The sequence below is a fragment of the Pipistrellus kuhlii genome, unplaced genomic scaffold (genome assembly GCF_014108245.1).
Source record: "Pipistrellus kuhlii isolate mPipKuh1 unplaced genomic scaffold, mPipKuh1.p scaffold_m20_p_13, whole genome shotgun sequence".
Classification (NCBI taxonomy): domain Eukaryota; kingdom Metazoa; phylum Chordata; class Mammalia; order Chiroptera; family Vespertilionidae; genus Pipistrellus; species Pipistrellus kuhlii.
This window is the reverse complement of record NW_023425438.1, coordinates 42,566,559-42,593,222: the sequence shown is the minus strand read 5'-3', so window position 1 is coordinate 42,593,222 and position 26,664 is coordinate 42,566,559. Positions and strand designations below refer to the sequence as shown.

The 26,664-nt window shown below is 37.4% G+C and overlaps 1 protein-coding gene across 5 annotated transcripts in view; it reads right to left on the bottom strand.

Annotated features, from left to right (window-relative positions):
• The window catches only part of CTNNA2 (catenin alpha 2), a 1,074,738-nt gene that overhangs the window by 927,373 nt on the left and 120,701 nt on the right, over window positions 1–26,664 (bottom strand). For 3 of the 5 annotated variants that reach the window (XM_045580946.1, XM_036435853.2, XM_045580945.1), the window contains exon 2: window positions 20,227–20,332. In XM_045580946.1, the coding sequence (XP_045436902.1) occupies window positions 20,227–20,328 (102 nt within the window). In that variant the 5' untranslated portion in view covers window positions 20,329–20,332. Of the gene's footprint in view, window positions 1–20,226; window positions 20,338–26,664 lie in introns of those variants that run through there. The other 2 variants (XM_045580944.1, XM_036435854.2) reach the window with 1 other exon arrangement.

Below are 26,664 nucleotides of genomic sequence, written 5' to 3'. Positions count from 1 at the left end.
TTATTTATTTCCCACTGCAACTTCTTGCACTTAAAAAAGTTGAAAAGCCATTTATTTTTATTTAAAAATTAGTTTTCAAAATTTAACCTTGATTTCCTGCTTCCTTCAGAATCGTGTCTTTTCTTTTTAAGTCTTAAGCTAAATATCTGGTAAATATCTGTGTTCAGCTATCACTTTTTTTGAGCTAGGCTGACCTGAAGTTAGTCAAAATGCTCACAACACAACCGAAACCGGTTTGGCTCAGTGGTAGAGCATTGGTCTGCGGACTGAAAGGTCCTGGGTTCAATTCTGGTCAAGGGCATGTACCTTGGTTGCGGGCACATTCCCGATAGGGGATGTGCAAGAGGCAGCTGGTAGATGTTTCTCTCTCATTGACGTTTCTAGCTCTCTATCTCTCTCCCTTCCTCTTTGTAAAAATATCAATAAAATATATATATATTTTTTTAAATGCTCATGACACAACCCAGCCTGACCCAGCCTGACCCACAGTGAGGACTTCCTGCCTGATGTTATCTGAGGCATTTCAGCCCAGTAGATGTAAAGTGTGGAGAGATCACCAGCCAGGTAACAACATCTACTCCCAAAGGACCACACTCACAGGGCAGTGTCTCCTGAGGCTCATCTCATTTACATGCTCATGATAATCCTGTGCATTCACCATCCCAGTGAATTAGAAACTTACTAAAATAGAAAAGTCTAGCAGTTCTCATCAACAGAAAAGTTTTTCATTCTTTTTTATATCTATATGAGATGAGGAATGTTAACTACACTTATTGTGGTAATCATTTCACAATATATGCAAGTCAAGCCATTATGTTGTACAACTTACATATGTTGTATGTCAATTATGTTTCAATGAAACTTAAAAAAAAATTAAAAAAAAAACAAGTGAGGGAAATGGATTAGCTGATTAGCTGATGCAGTCATTTTAAATGTGTTAAATCACTAAACTAATAAAAGTCCATGCAGCTAGAAGCAAATGAGAAAGAAATTCCATGATTTTCCAAAATGACATAAAAGAGAAAGATGTTCAAGTTTCTACTATTATGAATTTCAATTGGTATAGGGTTTTGGAATAATGTATGGTTAATTAAAATACTACAGATCATGCATTAAAGTTTTATCAGCCCTTTCTACAGTTTTCATGGATGTGCTTAATTTGCTATGCAAATGTGAATACATTAATATATGTCTTCTGGGAATAACTCAATACCCAATAACCACTCAGTATGCTAGGATTGATTATGCTTTTACATGAATAGTTAGTAATAAAAGAACTTGCTATTAGCATAAAAAGTGCAATTTATTTTCAATGATAAAATAATATGGTATGAAGTTACCTTATGAGTTCACTTCGAGACTTTACCTTTTGTATGCCTTCCTGTCATAAAGGTTGTGGACTTGCCCCATGCCTGACAGACTGCAATAGGCATAGCACTACAGATTCTCACTTACATAAGAGCAATCAAGTCAACAAACTCCCAAAGAGCTTAAATTAGAGGACTGTTAATTCAAAATAACTCAAAATGAATGATAAAAGAAAAAAAAAAAGAGCCCTCCAAAAAGAAGCAAACTATTGGAAATTTATGTGAAATATAAAATCTATTGATTCTCTGAGCATGAATAAAGACACACCAGGAAAAACGGGAAGGGAAGGAAAGAGGGAGGGTAGGAAAGGGGGAAAGGAAGGGAAGGGAGGGTAGGGGAAGGGAAGAGGAAGATGAGGGGAAGGGAAGGGGAGGGAAGGAAAAATAAAAAGGAAACGGGTCCAAAGTTCTTGCCTTAGTGATATCCCACAAGCACTTTTTTAAACAAAATAATATCTATACAGATAAAAGCCTAAGTGATGGTCACAACCAAAACAACCAAATGGATGACTGAACAGGCTGTGTGGGGCAACAGGCCAATAGGGGGTTAGTGAGCAATGACTAAACTACTGAACAAGAAGTCTGCATGGGGTAACCAGGCAGGCAGTGAGGTTAGCGAGGGCCGGCCAAATGAGCAACAGGCTGCATGGGGCAACCAGGCCAGCAGGGTGGTTAGTGAGAAACAATCAAATGACTGAGCAGTGGGCTGTGTGGGGCAACCAGGCCACCAGGTGGGGCAGTTGGGGGCAATCAGGCAAGCAGTGTTTGGGGGCAGGGGGGATAAGGGGCAACCAGGCTGGCAGAGGGGGGCAATGAGAGGCAACCAGGCTGGCAGGAGTCAGTTGGAGATGACCAGGCCAATGGGGGTTGGGGGGAAAGGGGTGACGAGGCCAGCATGGAGGGCAGTTAGGGGAGATCAGGCAGGCAAGGCAGGTAAGCTGTTAAGAGCTAGTGGTCTCAGATTGTGAAAGGGATGTCCCCTGAGGGATCCCGGATTGGAGAGGGTGCTGGTTGGGTTGAAGGGACCCACCCAGCATGCATTAATTCCATGCACCAGACCTCTAGTAGCATTTATAAAGGCTCAAACAGCAGCCAGTACATGTTGAGCTACTCTATTGCATAAATCATCAGATTTACCAGAGGTGGTTATGTTAAAGTCAAGGGAATTCCAGACATTCCATCTAGGCAAAGTTGGTTTCAGTTGCTGTTCAAGTGATTTAACTTATATTTGAGGAACTCTGCTTCAGAGAAGGTGTGGCAAAGGAGTGGAAGAGTGACACTGTGAGTTTTAGGAGTCTTTCTGTCTTCCTTTAGAATCCTTTTTCAGATACTTTGCTGATTTAAAAACAGATTAATAGACTGAGGTTTCTCTCAGTCCTTCCTTCATCTCTGAAGGTTTCTGCAGAAAATCATGCTTGAGAGGCAGCCCTGCTGTGTCCATGAGGATTAGACTGAGCAAATGAGAGATGCAAGCCTGAGCCTTGGCCCTGTCCAGCTGCTAAACTGACCCAAGTTCATGTGAGAAAAACTAAACCCTTCTGGTGTAAGCTGTTTTCATTTGGATATCCCAATCCTTTCAGCCAAAGATCTCCACTAATGTTACAAGGAGAACTGTTTAAGACTCTTCAGACATAGTGACCTTGTTTATCTCAGATAATGAAAGCACCACACCACTAAGAACTGGAATTATATAGTGGAAAGGAGCAAATCGCACAGATAAACACTTCTGGAGATGACTAAAAGTTAGAAAAAAGGAGAGAGAAAATAAATTCATTTGGCTATACAGCTTTACTGGAGAGCCTTCTCAATGCAAATTGTCTAATATCAGAAATATTATTTAATTCCCTACACTTCTCTGCATCTTAAAAATAAATAAACTATCACAAAAGGCTCCTTTAGGTAAGGAAGACATCACTCAAAGGCATATACTAGAGAATACCTAGTCTCTATGTCCCAGATAGCACAGGCAGGAAATACATGTCTTTCTACTAAGATGAAGTTATCTATATTTATTCATTTTTATTTTTTTAATATATTTTATTGATTTCAGAGAGGAAGGGAGAGGGAGATATAGAAATATCAATGAGGAGAAAGAATCATTGATTGGCTGCCTCCTGCACACCTCCTACTGGGGACCACACCAGCAGCAGGGGCATGTACCTTTGACCAGAATCCAACCTGGGATTCTTTAATCCATAGGCTGATGGTCTATCCACTGAACCAAACCGGCCAGGGCTATTTCTTCCTTTTCAGGATCAGTTTTTAATTTAGGCTATCATTACCTTTCCAGTTTTAAAGAAGAAAAAACATGAAGTATTCTCACAAGTTTGGCCTCTGTATGCTTCCTTTCCACACATAATAACACTTCACAGTATTCCAACGATTTTATTCTTCTTTCACTGAATATTTACTAACAACTTAATGTTGTAAACTGTTTCTCTCATGTGTTCTGATGTCCCCTTACAAAGCTTAAATCTGAACTATTCCACTTTACATTCCCACATTAATCTTTATTTCTTCTGCTCACAGGCCTAATATTTGAAAAATTGCTTGCAATTTTTTTTATCTCCTCCTCAAGTCTGTTTATGGAAAGGATCTGCAAATAGTAATAAGGCTTTCAACAGCATTTCCACAAGTTTCAGATGTCTGAAAATAAGTCATTCTATAGTCTTTTAACTCTGCAAATTGTCAAACCTGCAATTTATTGGGACTTTCTTAAAAATGCTAGTGTTGATGGCTTATTCTCTGTCTGAGCACATATCACCATGGTGCAAAATGAGCACTCCTGTTAATGATTACTGAATGACCAGTTGTTCTTAATTGATTTTTACTCCCTAGAATTCTGCAGAATTACTACATTCTGTGGAGTTTAATTATGTGCCAGAATAATAGAAATGAGGATCTGTAAGGATCAAATGCAATCCAGGCCAGACACAGACAAAACTTGTCTATCTCTATCTCAGGGGAGTATCAGTAGAGCCCAGGAGAAGGTCTACTGATGTATATGTAGCTTAATTGGTAACAGACAATAAGAGTCTGTACAAGTGAGTTTCCTCAACAAAAATCCAAAGTCAGAAACTATGGAAGTGGGAAACTTATGTAACACAATACAGAAGTATGAGATTAACTATTGGTCTGGCTACTCCACATATTCTAGAAAATGCCTACTATATAATTTGCTCAGTTTCTTGAGTTGCCCACATTTATGGTGTGTTAGTATTGGGGTATTTGAAAGCAACCCTTCTGCTTCAACTAGAAGGATCTGCAGAATAATATATAAAAACTACATTATATTCTCACTTTAAAAAACCTGAGCAATTTCCCAAAAGTTACAAGTATATTAGCAGAGTAAAAACAAAGACCTTATCCTGTTTACACCTCCTGTGGAGTATCTCCATGAGGTACTTACTGGCTTGTGGATGTGCCCAATTCATGGGGCATGTTTTGTATCAAATTTATCATCTTAACTACACAACTATCCTATGGAATAAAGATGGAATATGCTAATTGGCCATCACACCTTCACAAAGATGGTGACACCTACAGCCAATAAGGACAATAAGAAGGGGATATGCTAATTGATTGCCACATCCTAAAAGATGGTGGCACCCACAGCCACAAGATGGTGGCACCTAGTCCCCTCAGGGCTGGCCCAGGGCACAGGCAAGCCACCTGTGGCTCAGGTAACCAGGGCCAGTCAAGGCTTGCACTGCCAGCATTGGCAGCAGCAGAGGTGTGATGGGGATCCCATGATTGCCAAGTCGCCTCTCTCCCCTGAGGGCTCCCGGACTGAGAGAGGGGGCTAGTGGGGTTGGGGGACCCCCTCCTCCAGTGCATGAATTTAATGCACCAGGCCTCAAGTGTTTTATAAAAAGGAACAAAAAACTTTACCATCAACAAACTCACTGAATTCTAATGGCTCCCCCATAGTTGTTTATAGAACATGTGAATATGATTAAAATAAGAAGGAGGGCTTGTGCAGTGGCAAAGTTGGGCAGCCTTAGTCATCAGGACCTGGATTGTAGTTACAAATTCATACCTTCATATGAGGTCCTAAAAGATACACCAAGTTATAAAACATGTCTGTGGAGAAGAAATGAGTAGACATTTTTGAAAGAAGAGATACAGATGGCCAACAGGTGAATGAAAGGTGCTCACACATCCCTACTCATCAGGAAAATATTATACAATCAAACCACAATGAGATAACCACTTCATGAATATTAGAACTGATATTATCAAAAAGAGATAAATGTTGGCAAGAATATTAAGAAAATGGAACCCTTGTGCACTGGTGGTAAAAATATAAATTGGTACAGCCTCTTTAGAAAACAGTATGGAGAGTCCTCAAAAAATCAAAAATAAAACTACCTCATGATCCTGCAATTCTACTTGCAGGCATTTATTCAAATGAATTGAAAACATAAACTAGAAAGAAATATGCATGCCCGTATTCATTGCAACATTACATATTTACAATAATCACTACATGGAAGCAACCTAACTCACTGAATTCTAATGTCTCCCCCATAGTTGTTTACAATGGATGAATGTTTTGATTTGTGATGCAAAATCAAAAGGAAGCTCTTCCAATGTTCCATCTCTGCTGTCTCACCATGGAAAATCAGGGCCAGAAATAGAGCAAATGAGAGGAGATCCTGTGCCATATTAAAACTTAGTTCAGCCCAGCATTAGGTAAACTTAGCTTCTGTTCCTGGCTTCATCTGTTGCTCTGCTGCTGTACCCAGGCTCCTAAAAGATCCTGCATTTGAAACCAGTGTGGCCAATGATGCCACATGGCTGCTAGGGCCATGTGGCTACAATGGAGAGAACAGGCGAGCACTTGCAGGGAGCATGCATCACCAACAAGAGAAAAAGAAAACTTCTAATCTCTTGGAATTTTAACCAGGAACTTTTTCAAAATAACCAATTATCTCCCCAAGTTCCCATGGGCTTGCACTAGGTCCAGCCCCCTCGCCATTGATCTTTTTTTCAGGTTTACTGATGGACCTCTATGGTCAAGCTCCTTCCCTGCACCATTTTGACTATCTCCCTCTGTTCTATCCATGGGGAGGAGTGTGAGCCTGCAGCTTCCTGGTGAAGCAAACAGGCTTACACTTCCCAGCTGACCATGCTCAACGATGTCTGACTCCCACTTTGCTTCCTTCCCCATCAATAATTAGCTAACTATGATAACAAATAGATAAAGAAGATATGGTATATATAGACAGTAGAATATTATTACCGTAAGTCATAATAAATATAATCTTGCCATTTGGGATAACATGGATGGAAGCTGAAGACATTATGCTAACAGAAATAAGTCAGACAAAGAAAGACAAATACAAGCCCGGCCAATATGGCTCAGAGGTTGAGTGTCAACCTATGAACCAGAAGATCATGGTTCCATTCCTGGTCAGGTCACATGTCTGGGCTGCAGGCTTGATTCCAATAGGGGGCATGCAGGAGGTAGCTTATTAATGATTCTCATCATTGATGTTTGTATCTCTCCCTCTCCCTTCTTCTCTGAAATCATTAAAAATACATTAAAAAAAAAGAAAGAAAGAAAGATAAATACCATATGACTTCACTTAAATGTGGAATCTTTGGGAAAAAAGGAAAACAAATGATAAAGAGAACAGATTAGTAGTTGCCAGAAACAGTGGATGGGAAAGGGGTGAATGGGTGAAGGGGGCCAAAGGTAATAACTTTTAGTAATAAAATAAATAACTTACAGGACGGTGACATAGTTAATAATCCTGCATTATATATTTGAAAGTTGCTAAGAGAGTAGATCTTAAAAGTTGTCAACACACACACACATACAAAAAAAATCTGTTTTTATGTGTGGTATTGAATGTTAACTAATTATTATTATCTTTTCACAATATATACAAATATCAAAACATTGTGTTGTACCCATGAAACTAATATAAAGTTATAGGTCAATTTCATTTTCAATAAAATAGTTATCCTCTAAAAGATGAGGGCCATCAAACCATGAGAGAATACTAAATAAAGATATAGCTAAAACCCTTTCCTCCTCTAACTCCAAGTCTAGATAGAATAAAGTCCACCTCTCTCACTTATGTTCCCACAGCATTTCCTTTCTACTAGTCTTAAACTACTGGTCCCTTTCTCACCTTCCGTATTTTTTTTAATTTATCTTTGTTGTTAAAAGTATTTTAGATGTCCCCCTTTTTTCCTATTGACTCTCCTTTACCCCACAACCATCCCCCACAGGCCTTTACCACATTATTGTCTGTGTCAAATGGCTATGCATATATGCATATAAGTCTCCCTGTTAATCACTCCCCATCCACCTCCTCAGCCCTGGCTTCCTTCTGAGATATGTCAGTCTGTCCCATGCTTCTATGTCTCTTGATCTGTTTTGTTCATCAGTTTATTTTGTTCATTATATTACATATATGAGTGAGATTATATGATACTTCTCTTTCTCTGACTATTTTATTTTGCTTAGCATCACACTCTACAGGTCTCTCCATGTTGTCTCAAAGGATAAGAGATCCTTCTTTTGTATAACTACATAATATTCCTTGTGTAAATATACCACAGATTTTTTTTGTTTTTTTTTGTTTTGTTTTTTTTTTTTTTTTTTAATCCATTTCAGGCGTCTTCAAACTACGGCCCGCGGGCCACATGCGGTCCGCAGAGGAGTCTGATCCGGCCCGCCAGGTTTTTTGGGCAGTGAGCGCAGCCGAGGTGTTACAGTAGGAATTAGTAGTTCATATAGTCCGGCCCTCCAGCTCTCTGAGGGACCGTGATCTGGCCCCCACTTTAAAAAGTTTGAGGACCCCTGCTAGTCTATCTATAAAATTGGTCTGGGATGAGCTTAATGAGAAAATATATTGCACAATTAAAATTTCAATTTTAAATAATGTTTAGCTGTTTTAAATTTATGACTATTTTATTGAACCACAGTGCCTGACCTTTCTGGGAAATAGACTCATGTGAAAAATAAAGTTTAGAAACCATTTAAAAATGTATAAGCCATCAAAATATTCTGAATTTTTTAATAAGTGAGTGAAAATCATTTTTGTCATGCTGGAATGACTCAGCTAAAGTGCTTTTTTTCTTATCTCTTTATAAAATTCCCCTAGGGAATGAAAACAAGCTTGAAAAGTTTCAGTCAACAGGGTAAATTGAGAGTTCTTGTTAAATAAGCCATTGAAAACTGCAGTTTAGAATAAAATTACCATCTCAGCCATTACCACAGGGCTCCGTAGTACATTTACAATAATAGCTATATTTTGTAATATCATATTCAAGTAATTCATATATCTTTTTCATTTTTAAATTTAACTAACATGCTGTGGGAGATCTTTAAAAAAGCAATCCTATTTTCTACTCTCCCTTTCATTTTTCTATGCCCAGATAATAATATGACAATTATCAATATTCAGGATGATAAAGCACGAAATTACTAATACAAAAAAGATTGACCTGTAGAAATGACATTTTTCTAAGCCTATTAATTTTTTAAAATATACTTGTAAAAGGCAGTATAACCTAATAAATAATTACAATTGAGTTGCTCCAAAAACACTATTTCAGCTCTGCTTAGCTTCAGGTTTCTTCTTAGTGAAGGGGGGAGAGAGAGAGAGAGAGAGAGAGAGAGAGATATTGATTCACATTTGTAAGAAGAAGGGCAGGCTTGAGAAAAGAGAAACCAAGAAGAATTCTTGCATATAAGAACAGGGCTCCATAAAAAGGACTCAGTGACAAGGTGTGGGCTAAAGTTGCAAGTGTGTTGTCAGTATATTTATAATATTTAATGCCAATGGAATGAGTAGAATAAATCACCTGAGAGAAAATGTAGCAGGAAGGAAAGAGTTGTCTCAAGACTACACCCTGAAAAACAGGAACATTTAAAGGCAAGATAGGGAATAAGATAAAGACTGAGAAGGCAGGGTCATGAGGCCAAGATATCCATGTTACAGAAGGGCTGAGAGTTACCTCAATGTAAAAGAAAAACAGCTAGTCAGATTCTCCATCACTCTTCCTGATCTTCCTTCCTTCTTAGTTTTGGGAAAACAAAACAAGGGGGCCTACTGGCATGTCCTAATCCTTTATCTCAGATCTCTTGACAAGTTTTAATTTCTTAGCTAGTTAAGGGCTTCCTGAGTAAAAGCAATTCTGTCAGCTTCTAGGCATTCTGATGCTTGGTGTAATGGATGTGTTGGTCACCAGCTCAGATAACGTTTCTGTATTGTCCAAATCAGTTATAAGCGATTTTGTTAGCCAGCCTCCCACAATTTCTCCCTTAAAATGGTTGTATGAAAATGCATAAGATTTTGTTAATTTTCCTATTCCAAGTACAAAAAAATCATTATTCTTCTTGGCATTACATTAATATTTAAATCTAGTTTTAACTTCTCCTTTTCCTATTTAATGTAATTGATAAGAATTCACTGAGACAGAAAGTGCAAGGGGGAAAATACTTTTAAGGCTTGAGTTTATTGCCAAACAGAATAAAAGAAGAGTTATTGTTCCATTTGGGTATTCCCATGCACTTAGCCATACAACAGGAAAAACTGGATTTTTATTTTAACTTACTCATTTGAATGTTAAAGAATGTGTTTAGGTTATGTTTGCATGTCAGTTGGTTTGGGCAAGAGGGAAGTGATGCAAACTAGGAAAGGTACTAAATTCTCATAGTAAGAATACTTTGTTCACCTCTGCTGGCTCCTGATCCTCTGTTTTATGGTTGGAGGCTCTCTCCTTCCCACACCTTCAGTTTATGCTTTACCCTCTTACATTTCTCTCTGCACATTTTCTGTCGTTGATGTTCCAGCCAACTGACCATTTCATTATTTTCAGCCCACGTTTGCCCGAGGAGCTCAGACCTACGATAGGTCTGATTCATGTCTGGCCTTTCATTGTGTGATCTAAGTTTCTCTCTCTCTCTCTCTCTCTCTCTCTCTCTCTCTCTCTCTCTCTCTCTCTCTCTCTCTCTCTCTCTCTCTCTCCTTTCTCTCTCTCTCTCTTTCAATCTGTAAAATGGAGAAAAGATTTCTGACTTTGTCAGGTTGATGTAAATTCCTGGAGATACCTAAGGTGTTATCAGGAACATAGCAACTACTCAAGAAACACCAGACTTTCCCCCTTTCCTCTTGAGAGGTTCTAAATTCTCTGTGGTCAGTTCCCCACTGCTTGGGAAGAGCACCAACTGAAACCAGGGCAGAAGGACAAGCAAAGATAAGCTGCTAATGAAAGAAATTTAGACAATTTAGTTCAGCAGTTTGGACCACTCCTATATGCAAGCTCCAAAGCATTTCATAGGAAAGGAAACCAGAAATCACTGTAGCTGGATTGACTCAGTGGATAGAACATAGGCCAGTGAACTGAAGGGTCCCAGGTTTGATTCTGGTCAAGGGCACTTACCTCAGTTGCAGGTTCAATCCCTGGCTCTGGTGGGGATGTGTGCAGAAGGCAACCAATCAGTGGGTCTTTCACACATTGATGTTTCTCTCTGTGTGTCTCTCTCCCTCCCTTCCACTCTTTCTAAAAATCAATGGGAAAAATATCCTCAGGTGAGGAGAGAGAAAGAGAGAAGAGAGAGAGAGAGAGAGAGAGAGAGAGAGAGAGAGAGAGAGAGAGAGAAGAAAAGGAAGGAAGGAAGGAAGGAAGGAAGGAAGGAAGGAAGGAAGGAAGGAAGGAAGGAAGGAAGGAAGGGTGGGACGGAGAAAGAAAGAAAGAAAAGGAAAGAGAGAAAGAAAAGAAAGAAACCAGGATTGGTAAACCTAGCCTTAGTAAAATATGGGGGAAATCCCACAACCCACTTTTTCCATTAAGAGCAAGAAATTAATAAATTGAAGTATTTTGTAGAGCACTAATTTGTTTTCCACTAAATGGATTTTGTTTTGTTAGTATATCTAAAAAAATCAAAATGTTTAAAATAGAAATTATTGAAAGTAAATATTTTGATGTAAGATAAGTTGTTGAGTCATTGTTAATATAGTTAGGTTGAACTCTAACACCATAATATCTTACTAGTTAATTTTTGTTCTCCTATGCTAATGAAAAGAGAATACAGGCATAAGCAGCCTGTTAACTGTATGTACGTCTATGTTAAACAAAGGTGAACTGACGCCATGGTGCAATCATTAGTTGTAATTTGCAGTTGTTGCTCCTGAAGAAGAATTGACTCATCACATAGCCCATAGTGGTGAGTGCCAAACACCCCGAGCTAGAGCAATCACCACCACATCTACATCCGATGCAAGTTTCAACACAATATTATCCATCAAATTCATGTTAATTTCAATATTTGGTTTTTGTGATCTTTTAGTACTTACTTTTTAAACTTCTTCATGAATAAACATACGTGAATAGCTAATTCCACATTTTTACTATTTTAAATTCACTCTAGGTTTTGGAAGGATTTTGTTTTGTTCTTATTTTTTTGTTTGTTTGTTTGTTTGTTTAAAAGGGCTCTATACATTACTCAAGTTTCCCAACATGGTCAATACAGCTGGCCTCTTACAAAGAGAGGATCACTACCATCTGGTGGTAGACATCACAACTTTGAACATAATCCCAAAAGAGAAATTACTTAACTCCAGACTATACACTAGTCAATTAAACTCCTATTTCAGAAGTGGCAAACACAGTTCTTGCCAAACAATCTACCATATGACCTCAATTGGAAGAAGTACTTCCAACATAATTGCTACTTTAGTTATATGGATCTATTGTGGGGAAAAATAGTAATGTTTATATTGAGATAAAACCATTTCAAAACAATAAAATACTTTATAATCTTTCAATTAAATATTACTATATGTGATAAAGGTAAACTCCTAAACTAGCTCATTACTTGTTCTTAAATCTGTTTTGAATATACATTGCTCTTTTCTTTAACAAGGAATCATAGGTTTTAAATAAAGTTATAGTATTTTAGGTAGTTAATTCACACACACACACACACACACACACACACACACAAAAGAAACAAAACAAAACAAAAAAAACCCCTGATATTAAAAACACAAAAACATTTTTTCCAGAAAAATATTATCCAAAAATTAAAATGGGACTTGGTATAAAATAATTAAATAATAAAAGTAAGAAAATACTTAGAAATGGGTTAACCATGCTATACATAAAACTGGTCACAAAATAAATAGACAAGCTTAATGATGTTCATATCATATGCTTTTAGCACATACATTATTTTTCATACAATTTTAATCCTCTGATAAAGATGCATCAACAATTTATTGTTTGCAACATTGTAGTATTACCATGGAAACTATCCAAATGTGTACTAATCTTTGAAACTAATGAATTAAGCAAGAATTAAGGTACTTGTCAATAGTGATAGTCTCTGGACAGATGAATAAAAGGTACGATGAGATTTATTTAATAATTTAAATTCTTTGGCAAATTCTTAGATAAAATAATGCATTTTGTAAATTGTGTAAGAGAGTGTATGGTATAGGATAAAAAGGCACACACTAGTTTAATTCTCACAGATTACTTCATTTCTGAGAATCAATTTATTTCTTGAATCATTTTCAGCTATAAATCTCCTGTTTTTAAATCTAAATCTCCTGATTTCCTGATTATGAATGTACTAATAGATTTAACTACTATTGTGAGTCACACACAGGCAACTTCTTTCATGATAGTATCAAAAGGGAAAGAATGTCAAGTTTTTAAGCATAAAATTAAATTTTGAAATCATATATTTAAGTATGTAAAGTTCTAATTATTTAACTTTTGAGATAATTAGTAACTTTTGAGTAAAATTTAAAAAGAGCCAATTATAGAAGTTACTAGACTTTACCTTTATAGGGCCCCATGGATATTACTCAAAATAATACTGAAAATTATTAAAGAGAGCTCCTTTTCTTAGAAGTCTCCTTCCCCATCAGGCCAATTTAAAACAGTTCATTAAGCATTAATGGTATTTTTTTTTTATCAGATGCTCATTACTATTTCTTAAGGTGCAGATTCATGAAGTTCATATCATTTGCTTTTCTGTAAGGAAATAAGGAAGAAAAATCCAGCAAATTCTGCCTTATTATGATTATCTAAGCTTCATTAGCTTCCTAAAATGGTTAAAGTTGAATTCCAAATAATTTCTACTTTAGTTATCTTTGAGTAAATATAAAATGCAGCTCATATTTTTTCTAAATATGCATTAAATTTTTCTTTAAAAAAATACCAATGAATTTCTGTTACACATGGCCCCTATTTTCTAATAACTGAGAAGTGATTACTATAAGTAGTAAAGAATACTGCATTAAGAGTAAATCTGTATTACCATAAGAATAGTAACAGTAAGTCCCTAATTACTTTAATGCACCATCTCATATTATCCCTTCAATAATCTCTTGAGGAACAGATTAGTATTATCTATAATTTATATCTAAGGGAAGATTAAGTAATCTATTCAAAGTATCAGCATGAGAAATGGCACTCACAATTAAGTCTCCCTGATTTCAATGCCTATGCATTTAAAACCTCTACTTCCATAAAAATAATTACAAAATTGCACATTTGAAAACCTCCAAAGTTAATATGCATTTCATATATGAAAAGTAATTGGCCTTTTAAGTTTTTTTTTAATTATAAAATAATATAATTGATCCTTGAACAACATAGGGTTAGAAGTTTCACAGTCTCCCCTTACAATCAAAAATCTGTATATAACTTTTTACTTCTCCAAAAATGAAACTGTCCCATTGTATCTGCAGGGGCTTGGTTTCTGGACTTTGCAGATATCCATATCTCGGTATGCTCAAGTCTCCAATATAAAATGGCATAGATCAGCCGAGACCGGTTTTGCTCACTGGATAGAGAATTGGCCTGCGGACTGAAAGGTCCCGGGTTCGATTCCAGTCAAGGGCATGTACTTTGGTTGCGGGCACATCCCCAGTAGGAGGTGTGCAAGAGGCAGTTGGTCGATGTTTCTCTCCCATCGACATTTCTAACTCTCTGTCCCTCTCAATTCCTCTCTGCGTAAAATCAATAAAATATATTTAAAAAATAAAATAAAATGGCATAGATCAGTGTATACAGGTGACTCTCCATATCCATAAATTTCCCACTGCAGATGGAAAAGAGTATAGCTATTTATTGGGGGGCAGAAGGGGAGGGGATCCATATATAGATGGATAATGGCAATTCAAACATGTCCCAGCTGTATTTTCCTGTTTTTATCTTTAGCTAACTTACATAAATTAAAACTATTTGTATATTTATCTTATATATAGCCACTTAACCCCATAATCATTAATTTTTAAAGTTATATAATCATATTATAAAAAAGGGGTTTTATCTGTCCTAGTTTCAGATTTACATGGTACATTCCTTTAATTTAAAATTGTGGTCCTATTTCCATTTTGAGTTTTTATTACAAACTAGAGGCACAGTGCACTAAATTTGTGCACTGATAGGGTCCCTAGTTGCTGCTGGCCAGGTATTCTCTCCCTTCCCCAGGCCACCTGCCTCAGCCTTTTTCCTTTCCCCCTGCAGCCTGGTGCCACCACTGGCTGGAGCATTCCTCCCTTCCCCTGGTGGCTGCTGCCAGCTGGGGGCTCCCTCACTTCCCCCAGTCCAACCGGCCCCACAGTCAATCTCCAAAACGAACTCAATTGGTCAAGGGGACAATTTGCATACTATGCTTTATTATATAGGATAATAGTAACATTCTATCCTATGTAATAAAAGCCTAATATGCTAAGTGTCCAGTCGGCCAGTCAGCTATTCAACAAATCAAGGTATCATATGTTAATGATATGCTAAGGCCACTCAACCACTCACTATAATGTGCACTGACCAGTAGAAGACAGACAATTGATTGATAGACCAGTTGCTATGATCTGCACTGACCACAAGGGGGCAGACACTCCAACCAATAGGTTAGCTTAGTGCTGGGGTCCGGCCAATTGTGACTGAGCCAGACATGCCAGACATAAACTGAACCCCTCTGGTGGTCCCTCCCCAGCTGACCAACCTCCAGCCCTGATTATGCACCAGTAGGGTCCCTTGGCCTGGCCTGCACCCTCTTGCAATCTGGGACCCCTCAGGAGATGTCAGAGAGCCGGTTTAGGCCAGATCCTGCAGGCCAGGCTGAGGAACCCCACAAGTACACTGATCTCTTGATATGCTTCTGGGTGTTATTTGCTATATTTTGCATAGTTTCTTTTTTTCATTGAAAACCAAATATAAGATAAAATCATTATTATCCTTAAAAATGTTTTTTAAAATATGTTTAATTAGTAACATTAAAGTTATGATTCTTAAAATGATCTATCTTTTTCTATAATTGAAACAGTAGTTTAAATACAATGATTATGAGTTCTTTAAATGTCTGATAATTCAGCTATGCAGCTATCTATTCTGATGCTTTTTGATAACAGATCTTTAAAAGGCTTTCTAATATTTAATGGTTTATTTGTTTTGCACTCCCTCTTGAATAAACTTTGTTAATTTAATTTTTCTAGGAACTTATTCCCTTCCTCTGGGTTTTCATATTTCTTTGGTGAAGAGTTGCATGTAACATACTAGTATGTTTCATTTCATCTCTCTTGTTCCCAAAGTTATTTCGGCTTTGTCATTTATAATCTTAGATATTCTTACTCCATATATTTCCCGCAATTTGTGCCTTGAAGAATGTTTATTGACCATTTCAAAAAAAATCAAATATTGATTTATTTAACTCATTTAATGTGGGTATTCTATTGATTCCAGTTTTCATTGTTATTAATTTTTTCAATTTTTCTTCAATTTCTTAAGATAAGTATTTAGTTTATTTTTATCATTTTTTTTCTTAAATAACAAAGGTATTTAAGGCTAAAGTTCTTTACCGAACACAACTCTTATTGGGAGTTTATATTTAGATAGGAATTAAATCACTTTTTTCATTATATATATAAGTTATAATTTCCCTTTGATTCAAAGAGTTATCTAAAAGTCTTTCTTGGCCCTGAATAGGTAGCTCAGTTGGTAATAGCATCGTTCCCATACACCAAGAATCAACCAATGAATGCATGAATGGTTAAAGCAACAAATCTCTCTCTCTCTCTCTCTCTCTCTCTCTCTCTCTCTCTCTCAATTCAATTTTAAAAAAGAGTCTTTCTTAATTTCCTAATTTTTAAAAACATATTTTTATTTTATTGATTTCAGAAAGGAAGGGAGAGGGAGAGTTAGAAACATCAGTGATGAGAGAGAATCACTGATAGGCTTCCTCCTGCATTCCTCCTACTGAGGATAGAGTCTGCAACCCGAACTTGTGTCTTAATCAAAAATGAAACTGTGACATTCTAGTTCATGGGTCAACACTCAACCAATGAATCATACCAATCAGGCTTAATTTCCTAATTTTTTTTAATTTTTCTAATAAATTTGCCTAGTAAATAGTTTTAGTTTCCTAATAATCATTATCATGGTAGGTGGCCTATTACAAAGCTTTAATTTTCTGAATTAAAATTTTTTTTTCAGGCATCTTTTCCAAAGACTTAAACTTTTTAAGATAAGTCTCTTCTCATTTGAAATGTTGTGATTTCTTTCTATCTATCTATCTATCTATCTATCTATCTATCTAAGCCTAAGTGACTGCTCGACAGTTCAACCAGTAGCTATGACACACACTGACCACCAAGGGGCAGATACCCAATGCACAGGCATAGAAACATGGAACAGGCTGTTGAATCTCAGAGACAAGGGGAAAAGGGGGCAGGGGAAGAGATTAGCCAAAGATCTTATATGAATACTAGAGGCACAATGCAACATCATAAGATAAATATGCAATCTCATATACATGATGATCATAATAATAAAAATTGTTTGTTTTTTTTCAAATACTTAATCAATTCCTGATGTCATTTTCTTATAACAGTGAATACATTTTACTGAGGAAGCCTTAACTCCTGATGTTTATTACCTCCCTTATCCATCTTTATCAGACAGTACAAGATAGCTAACTACAAGGCAGCCTGTGTCACAGAATATTGATATAAACTTTATTCAATTCATAAAGTTATATGTATGTAAGAGTTTGTGTATTTGATACAAATAGAGACTTGATTTTAATTTTCTTTCTGTCCACATTTGGCATTAAATGTTGGCCGTGTAGTGTGTAGTTTATCTATAATAATACAAGCATAATATGCTAATTAGACCGGACATCCTTCCGGACAACCTTCTGGATGAAGCCAGGACTGCGAAGGAAGCCTGGGTCCCGGATGCCTGCTGGTAGCCAGAGGGAAGCCCAGGTCCCTGGTGCCAGAGAAAAGCTGGTGCCAGCAGCTGTGGGGAGGAAGGCCTACTCCTGCATGAATTTTATGCATCGAGCCTCTAGTATCTAATATTTTCTGATCATATATCCTCCAAGGATCACCACTTAAGATTACATTTCAGGGAAGGAAATGTGTAGTCTTGATAGCACAGCCATTATATTATTGGTAAATAATATAGAGAGAAGCTGTATTAACAACTATATTTTTGAAAAAATGATTTTGTTTTAATCAAGGTAGGAACACTAGGAAGTAACAGAAACCATTTAGATATCAGGAAATATTGGAGGAATGTTAAAACTAGTTACAGCGCTAAGTCACTTTGTAAAATGCAGTAAGCATTTTAAACATTCTTTTAAGCGTTTGTACATTAAGAGAACAAATATAAACTAGCTTACTGTTCTTACTATTAATAAATATTTAATGCATTGTCTTCATCTGACAGAAGACTTGTAAATAATTGGATTGAAAAATACATGGGAAAGACAACAATTTTTAATTTTTAATCTTAGATTTGCTATTCTTTAGATAATCCAAGAACAAAACCAAAGAAAAATAAATATAAAAATCTTAAGAAATAAAATTAAGTTTTAATTGTAATAAAACATACATGTCCTGAAACATTTTACAAGGCTTATAATAAAGGCGTATTTAAGAAGACACTTAAAAAGTTCTCGTATTCTCTCAGTGAATGGGAGGCATATAGGTTCTTAGAAAAGTCTTTGTACAAGGCTTCTGAAAAAAAAATGTTTCTGACAAGATAACTAACAGCAGTTTTAGTGGAGTTTGTTTAAGTTTATGTGTAAGAATCTTGAAAATTTTTGGGATATACATGCAATGAAATATTATGCGACTTTTAAAAAAAACAAGTCCTGCCATTTATGCCAAAATAAATGGACATGAAGGGCATTATGCTAAGTGAAATAAGCCAGGCACTGAAGGACAAATACTATGTGATAACACATTCCATATATGAGGAATTTAAAATAGTTAAGCTTATTGAAATAAAGATTAAAATGTTGGTTTCAAGGAGCTGGGGAGAGAGAGTAAGGGGTAAGGCAAGGTAATGATACTAAGTAAATAATTTCTGAATATACTACACAGAATAATGCTTATAACTAATAATACCATATACTACTTAATATTTGCTAAGAGGGTAGATCTTATATTGTGTTCTTACCACCAGACAGCGACAACAACAAGAAAGAAACATAAAGTGGTGTATATGTTATGGCCTTGATGGTGGTAATGGTTCCACAGGTTTACACTTAACTCATCAAATTGCACATATAAAATATGTACAGTTTTTATGTCAATCATAATTCAATAAACTGTTTTATTAAAAAATTAAGTTTATGGGTAATAAACACTGTGCTTGCCCACTCTATATTCCCTAATATAATTTTCACTAATTTATGCAATATTGGTTTATGAGTCTGACTATATAACCATAAAAAATAAAAATGGAAAATATGTTGACTCGACATTTACTTTACACCAGGCATTATGTTTTAATTATTGCAGAAAGGATGTGAATTTGTAGGGAGGGCAGAGGACAGACTATAACAAACTGAATAATTACCCACAAAGATGTCCACCTTACTCTGGGGCATGTCAGTGTGTCCAATGCAAGCATGCTGGTCCTTATAAGAGGAAGGGAGGAGGAGGTATGAGGACAGAATCAGAGGTCACAATCAGGGGCAGATTTAAAAGATGTTACATTGCTGGCTTAAAATATGGAGAAAACAGCCTAAGAAGCCATGTGGCCTCTAAAAGCCAGGAAAGAGAAGAAAATTGATTTTCTGCTGGAGCCTCCAGAAGAAACGCAGCCCTAAACCTTGGTTTACGGACTTCTGACCTCTGGAACCGTAAGAAAATAAACTTAGAAAGCTCTAAACCACTATGTTTATGGTATTTTGCTATGGCAGCTATAGAAAACCAATAAGAGAGGCCTCTACTTAATTTAGGATAATGCTTCTCAAAAGTATATCATAAAAATCTTGAATTTTTTACATTCATACATTACTGAGTTAATAAAGCAAAGAATGCACTTCACAAGTCACAAAAGTCAACTTTTAAAAATTGACAGCCCCAAGAAAGTTTCTTCCGTTGACAGTCATCGGCAATGTGACAACACAAAAATGGAATGTCATCATTCCAGCACGATGCATCCTCCTTCGTAAACTAAAGAAAAAGCAACTCACTAAATAACCTTTGCTCTACAGCAGTCGATACAGTTCTCTCGAACTGTGCACCAGCCTCCGCAAGTATGCTAAGAATGGTTTATTTAATAAGACTTGGAACCCAGTAAATCCAATGAGAGTCCCCTTCACCAAGTCCCCCTCTTTGTCTCATCAACTTCATTTAAAAAATCATGTGAAGGGTGTTTCTTCAAGGCACTTGAAATCTCGTTGTGCACTAAAATTGTCCACAGTTCAGGCGGTAATACACATTAAGTAACCTGCATGACTTCATGATGTATTCCCTCCTAAGGGTTCTAAGGTCTGTGGAGAGTCATGATAGACATGTGCACCTGTCACAACGGGAACATACACACATGTCACACTGAAGTGTTTTCGCGCAACCCTTACCTGTGTGACAAGCGGCTCCAGGAGCCTCTCCACTGTGAGCGTCCGGATTTCCAAACTCTTGGGGTCCCATTTTAAAATGATAGGTGAAGTGGCTGAAGTCATCTCCCTGTGGAAACGCACGCTGTCAGTTCCATATAATGATCACCGAAAGAATCTGTTTCCATGGGGATTCAAAATGAATAATTCACCCAAACTCCGAGCATACGTGCACATTATCTCTCTGGTCCAGACGTGTCAAGGTAGAGGTGGGGAATTCAGAACCAGAACTGTGTGAGAAGGTGATGCAGGAATCCGATTATAAACTGAAGGCTCCTGGAGGCATCAGTATATATTTGACACACTGACACTGACATAATTGACTCATCCAATATTTAGTACACACACTATCCATCCATGTTACAAGCTGGAAAAGACTTGGACCATGTCCTGGAGTAGCTTATGGTCTCAAGGTAGAGAGATAACCAATGTGGGCAACAACTCTGAGTCAGTGTGACTCACACTGTAATCAGGGAATACAGAAAGGGCTATGGGAGAACTGAAGTCACTGGGAGGAGACCCAGGCTTTCAGGAAGGATCGTGATCACCTGATGAGAGACCCTATGTCATAACGAAAGGCTGTTTTGTTTTATTCACATCATAACAGACCACTGGGAGTATTCTATTCCTCGTGGCAGCTGAGTTGCATTCTTTTCATGGGAAGGATATCTTGCAAATGAGCGGCAAGGGTTCTGAAATAGGTCAGCGCTATTTAACTGTCTCTGATTACCCGCTGCATTTACATTCTTGTCTCACAAAATTAGTGTCCAATCAGGTTATTCATTTCATTCTAAAGCTCTCTTCTCCTAAGAAACACTGATATGCAGGTAGCAGCTTTGCATGTATCAAGCACAAAATACGGTCCTGGCCTCAATAGAATCAATTATGCATTCTATCAGGTGTGCCTCTCATCTAGAAATTGACAGCTCTGTGCTAAATATATTTCAACAGCTAACCACTGGACATGCAACCTTAGACTGAACAAACTGAAACTGAAGCGTTTGCTTTAATACCACCATAAATCAAACTGTTCACAGCTGTTCTCTTCTTTTGAATCAATGTCTCCACTCAATTCCATCCTTATAAATCAATACGGATGATTATTTCTATTCAAATTAACACTACAAAGAAGGCCTCTCACCACAGGCACATGCCTCTTTCCGCCCCACTACAGCAAATCCTTTTGCAAACAGACCCAACAAATTGCTTCAGGGTAAAAAAAATAAAAAAATAAGCAAAAAACACAGTGTGCTGGTATTTACCTCTCTCCAAATGCCATGTTTTAAATAAAATGAGGGTAGTGATCCAACCTATAGACTGATTTAGATGTGGATTCCTTCACACCTATAATCCTTGGCACTGCTATACTGCCTGTCCTCCAAAAACCTGAAGTCCTTTACATATTTCCCATTCACACTACCAACTGCTTTCTCGCGGCTCTGATAGGCACATCATTCTGCTGCGGCCAGCACACCTCCCTGTGCCTTGGCAGCCTGAAGGTGCCAGCAGCTTTCTACAGACACAGACTATTTCATCTTGGATGAAGCCAGATGTAAGCGATCTTGGTCCCATTATTTATGACACACTCACTGCCAAGTTTCTGGAGAAGGTCGCCGAAAACTTTTTTTTTTTTTCAATCTCTGATAGAATAATGCATAGCATAATAATGATGCTCAAGGAAGTTACTAGTCATGAAAGTATTTGAAAGTGATAGGAAAAGACTGTAAAACATTGAAATTATAACATGGGTATGCTTATGTGTATAATCTGATAAATCAAGGAAGACACGTAAAATCTTTTATGGATGCTCTAAGGCATATCTGTGAATCAATGACACACACACACACACACACACACACACACACAATGCAGAAGAAAAAATAACAAAAGAGCTGTAACAATCACATCAGATACTAATCTAGCATAAATCAAAGAGAAAAGGGGAGACATTGAAGAAAGACCATCAGCCAACTATGAGCCAAGAAGCAGAGTGAGATAGAGCCTTGAGTTCTGAAGGTCACCGAGGACTTATAAACCTAAAAAATGAAAGGACAACAACACTTACCAGGCAAATTACTTGACTTAATTTATTCCTTTGTGGATCAATCTTTTGAGTCCCTTCTTGTGACATAGTTAAAATTCAATAGCAAATGGCAAGGAAAAGTTCTATGGTATTCATTTGTTGAAGGAGAAAACCTAGTCATAGAAACTTTTTAAATGCCCTTTTTCTAGCCATGAAGTTTTGATATGGTTTGGACTAAAATTAAAATTCTTTCTCTACCCTATTTATTTTTAAGTGTGGTATTGGTTTAATACTCAAATAAGCAAATATAAAAAGTACAGGATAGAGGGGGAACTGCAAAATCTCTACCTCTAAACCCAAAAGGCTGATATCTAAATTCTCCACTGACTGCCTCTCAGGAGCATCTCAGCCTCCTGGCAGCTACTGAGCATGAGGTGGAGGAAGGTCAGAAGCTCCTGAGGCTGCAACATTTGAGTTGGCATCATCCTTGCAATCTGCTGTTTCTAGAAGAAGGACTGTGACCTGCTACTTTGGGCACATGATTTCTATTGCATATGTTAGACCTTGTATTAGAAATATTTTTCCATCAAAGCCTTCAGCCAATTGAAATAGTATAAAAGCAGAATAAAATTTATTCCATTCCCAGTTAGGGATCATCAATATAGTCTTCTAGATTAACCCAATGATGATCTTTGCTTCCAGAGTGAGAATAAAGACAAATAACAGCAGAGAAGAGAAAAAAAGTCAAATATCCTCTAGAACAGTGGTTCTCAACCTTCCTAATGCCGCGACCCTTCACTACAGTTCTTCATGTTGTGGTGACCCCAGCCATAAAATTATTTTCATTGCTACTTCATAATTGTGATTTTGCTACTATTAATGTAAATATCTGTGTTTTCGGATTGTCTTAGGTGACCCTGATTCATAACAGTAGCAAAATTACAGTTATGAAGTAGCAACAAAAATAACTTTATTGTTGGGGGTCACCACAACATGAGGAACTATAGTAAAGGATCATGGCATTAGAAAGGTTGACAACCACTGCTAGAGCAAAGAAATTGGGCAATTACAGTCAGTCAGTAGAAATGACAGCTTGGTATATGGCCCCCATGACAAGTATACACAAGATCACTGACTCCCAGGCAGGAATGTCATCCCACATATACTTTCAGTATTTATAAATTATGAAGGGCAGAAAACACATCAGTTTTTAAAGTACATCCGGTGGTTATTCAGTAAATAGTCATTCCCTCCCCTATCTCTTTTCTCCAAGAGAAGAGACTCCTTCCTCACTCCATTATGTTGAGCTTTGGCTAATGGAATTTTAGGAAATATGATGGAAGCTGGTGTTTAAAACAGGCTTTCTTGGTTAGATGTGCCCTCTTCTACCAGGTCAGTCACAGATAGCTCCCTGGTCCAAAAAGGAAGAAAGACATGGAAAACTACTCCTCTCCAATCTGAAGCCAGAGCCAAGCCCAGCCGAGCTAAGACTGGTCAGCCAGCTCCCAATCAAACCACAGACGTGGGATCCAGAAATGAATGATTACTGTTGTATGGCACTGAGATTTCTGTCATTACCTATTATTCAGCAACAGATACACAATGATGTCAGCTAGACTTTGGTTTGAACCAAAGCCCCATAATGTATCACCTCTGTGATGTTGCCCAAATTACCTACCTTTTCTGAGCCTCAGTTTTCTCAAATGGAACATTTGAGAAAATTTGCGAATTTGCGAAATGCACGAAATTCGTGCAAAAGAAGGCTCTCCTTCTTCTGGCCGCCAGGCACCAGGACCGAGGGTTCCCTCACAGCCCCAGCTTCATCTAAAAGCATATTACACTTTTATTGCTATAGATTCTAATTCTAAATAACTCTGTGGAAAGAAAACATTTCTGGAAATATTAGGTATTATAACTATTGTTATTATTTTCCATAACTTAAGTGTCTTTTTGCAATGCTTTCTCTCTAGGAGTAATAAGAAAACACCCATTAAAAATAGATGTCCATAGTTTATACTCCTCTAATAAAACAACCAGGCTGACTCCCATGAGAGAGTGAGAGACAAATCATTTCATTTTTCTAAGGAGGGAATGACACTGAAAGGGACCAAAGTTTTGCCTCGCCAGAATGTGCCTTTTGGGGTATTGATTTTATTATTTTTAAAATGTATTTTCATTGATTTTAGAGAGGAAAGAAGAGTGAGAAAGAGAAACACCAGTGACGAGGAAAAATAATCATTGATGGGCTGCCTCCTGCACGCCCCACAGTGGAAATCGAGGCTGCAACCTGGGCATGCGCCCTGACAAAGAATTGAACCTTGACCTTATTCACATCAACACTCAAGCACTAAGCCAGGCTGGCTGGGCAGAAAATTGATTTTAAGCTGGTTATTATGAAACAAAAGAGACCCTCCCCCTTTCTGCAGAAGAGAATAAGATTGAACAACCTGCTCCATGAAAGGACTCACCATATTCACCTGGGGATGGGCAACTGTAGGACTATTAGCCTTCCTTTTCAACTGGGCACATTCACCTTAACATTAGACAGAAAGGCTCTTAAAAGAAGCCTGCCAACTACATTCCCCCATTGCCCTTGTTTCTGGGTTGCCTTGCAGGAATTTGCCTGCAAGTGTGTTGTACTTTTTATCTACCTGTAAATTACCTACTATTTCCCATCACCGGTGTCTTTCTCCTTTTGGATAATGGCATATAAACTTCAATTGCCTAACGCTTCATGGGGTCTCATTATGGATGGCACCCCGACTGTACATTCACATAGTACACTTTGGACATTTCTCCTCATAATCTGTCTCTGTTAATTTATTAGCTCAGCTAGAAGAACTTAGAAAGTGGGAGGAAAATTAATATGTTTGCCCCCACAATGAGTCTTAAGTTGGCACTACACATCTGTACAAGTAATGCAGTCTGTTTTGCCCACAAGACATTCTATGTAAAGCAAACACATTTTTTCTCAATTATGTGATTTTTTTTAAAGTACATATTTTATTTGCTTCATGTAGGGAGATTTAGATTACTGACTGAACACAGTGAGAGTCAAAAACAGAGGTTGAAAGAAAACAAACCCATACATCAACTTTACAAGCCCAAGAGCAAGCTCTCAGCTATTTAATCTCTGAGATTTTCTTTTTGAAAAGTATCAAATTGCCTATCCATGAAAAGGGGTAATACAGCCTACATGGTAATACCTTAGATAATTTCAGACTCCCTGGGGGTAAGGAAGTGGCGTGGCTTATAGTGCTATAAGACAGTGTCATTAACAAAATGAAGAAAACACACACACACACACACACACACACACACACACAACAAGCAAAAGGTGACAAAAAGAGTAAAAAAAGCTCCTTTACAAGCAGCAAAGGGTCAAGTGCCTTGTTCCCTTGGACAGAGTCCTGATGAACAGAAACCCTCTCGAGGTGGCCCATCCCAAGGAATGCCTTCACGTGACAAGTCCGTTAATGTAGTCCATGACTGGCTGCAGAAATCCCCCTGCCCAGATATTCCTGGAGCAGGTCTTTGGAGCCACCTGCCTTACCTTTCTGAGTTCTCACCTTCCCTTCTACAATGTCCTTTGGCCAAGCAATGGTCCAGGATGCTCTCTAGTTGCCAAGGACCATCTCAACCTGCCTGTCTCAAGGGCTTTAGCTTCAGATCCTTTCCCTTCACCAACACTGAGCACTATGACTTAGAAGCTCTATGAAGCTCTATCAGATGGCAGGCTAGCTTCTGTTGAGAGGCAAATTCCAAAGAAGTTAGTGACTATTAGTGGGTCCATTCACCTACCTCCACATTTAATATGAGTCAGTTATTTAAACTAAGCATCAATTTCACCCTTTCTAAAACAAAGACAGTAACCTTATATAATTCATGAATTTGTTCTGAGAATCAACGAAATAATTGTACATAAAAAATGTGATTAATTTTTCTTTGCAACGATGACTAATTTATCATGACTCAGCCAGTTCAAGAACTCATTGGGGTGGGGGCCAATGGAGATCCCCACAAGTCAAGATGTTTGAAAATAGAGCTTTGATGAGAAAGTGTAAGACATGAGAAAGAGAGAATTTTCTAAAATTCTTCAGCATTTCAAGAATGAAGCCTGGAAACACTGAATCATACTTCTTCCTCCATGAGTAATAATAATATTGTCTAATGACCTGGCATTATTATTATGAATAACACTTAGAGATAAAGAAACTGAGGCATAAAATAATTAAGAAAGTTACCCAAGATCACAAAATTTGAAAATAAACTGCCTGGCTATAGAGACTGATATAACCACAATGCTTTATGTTTCTAAAGAATAATCCCTAGGCTTAAGTCCATGCTAGCATTGCCATGGGACTCTGGACTATGGCAGA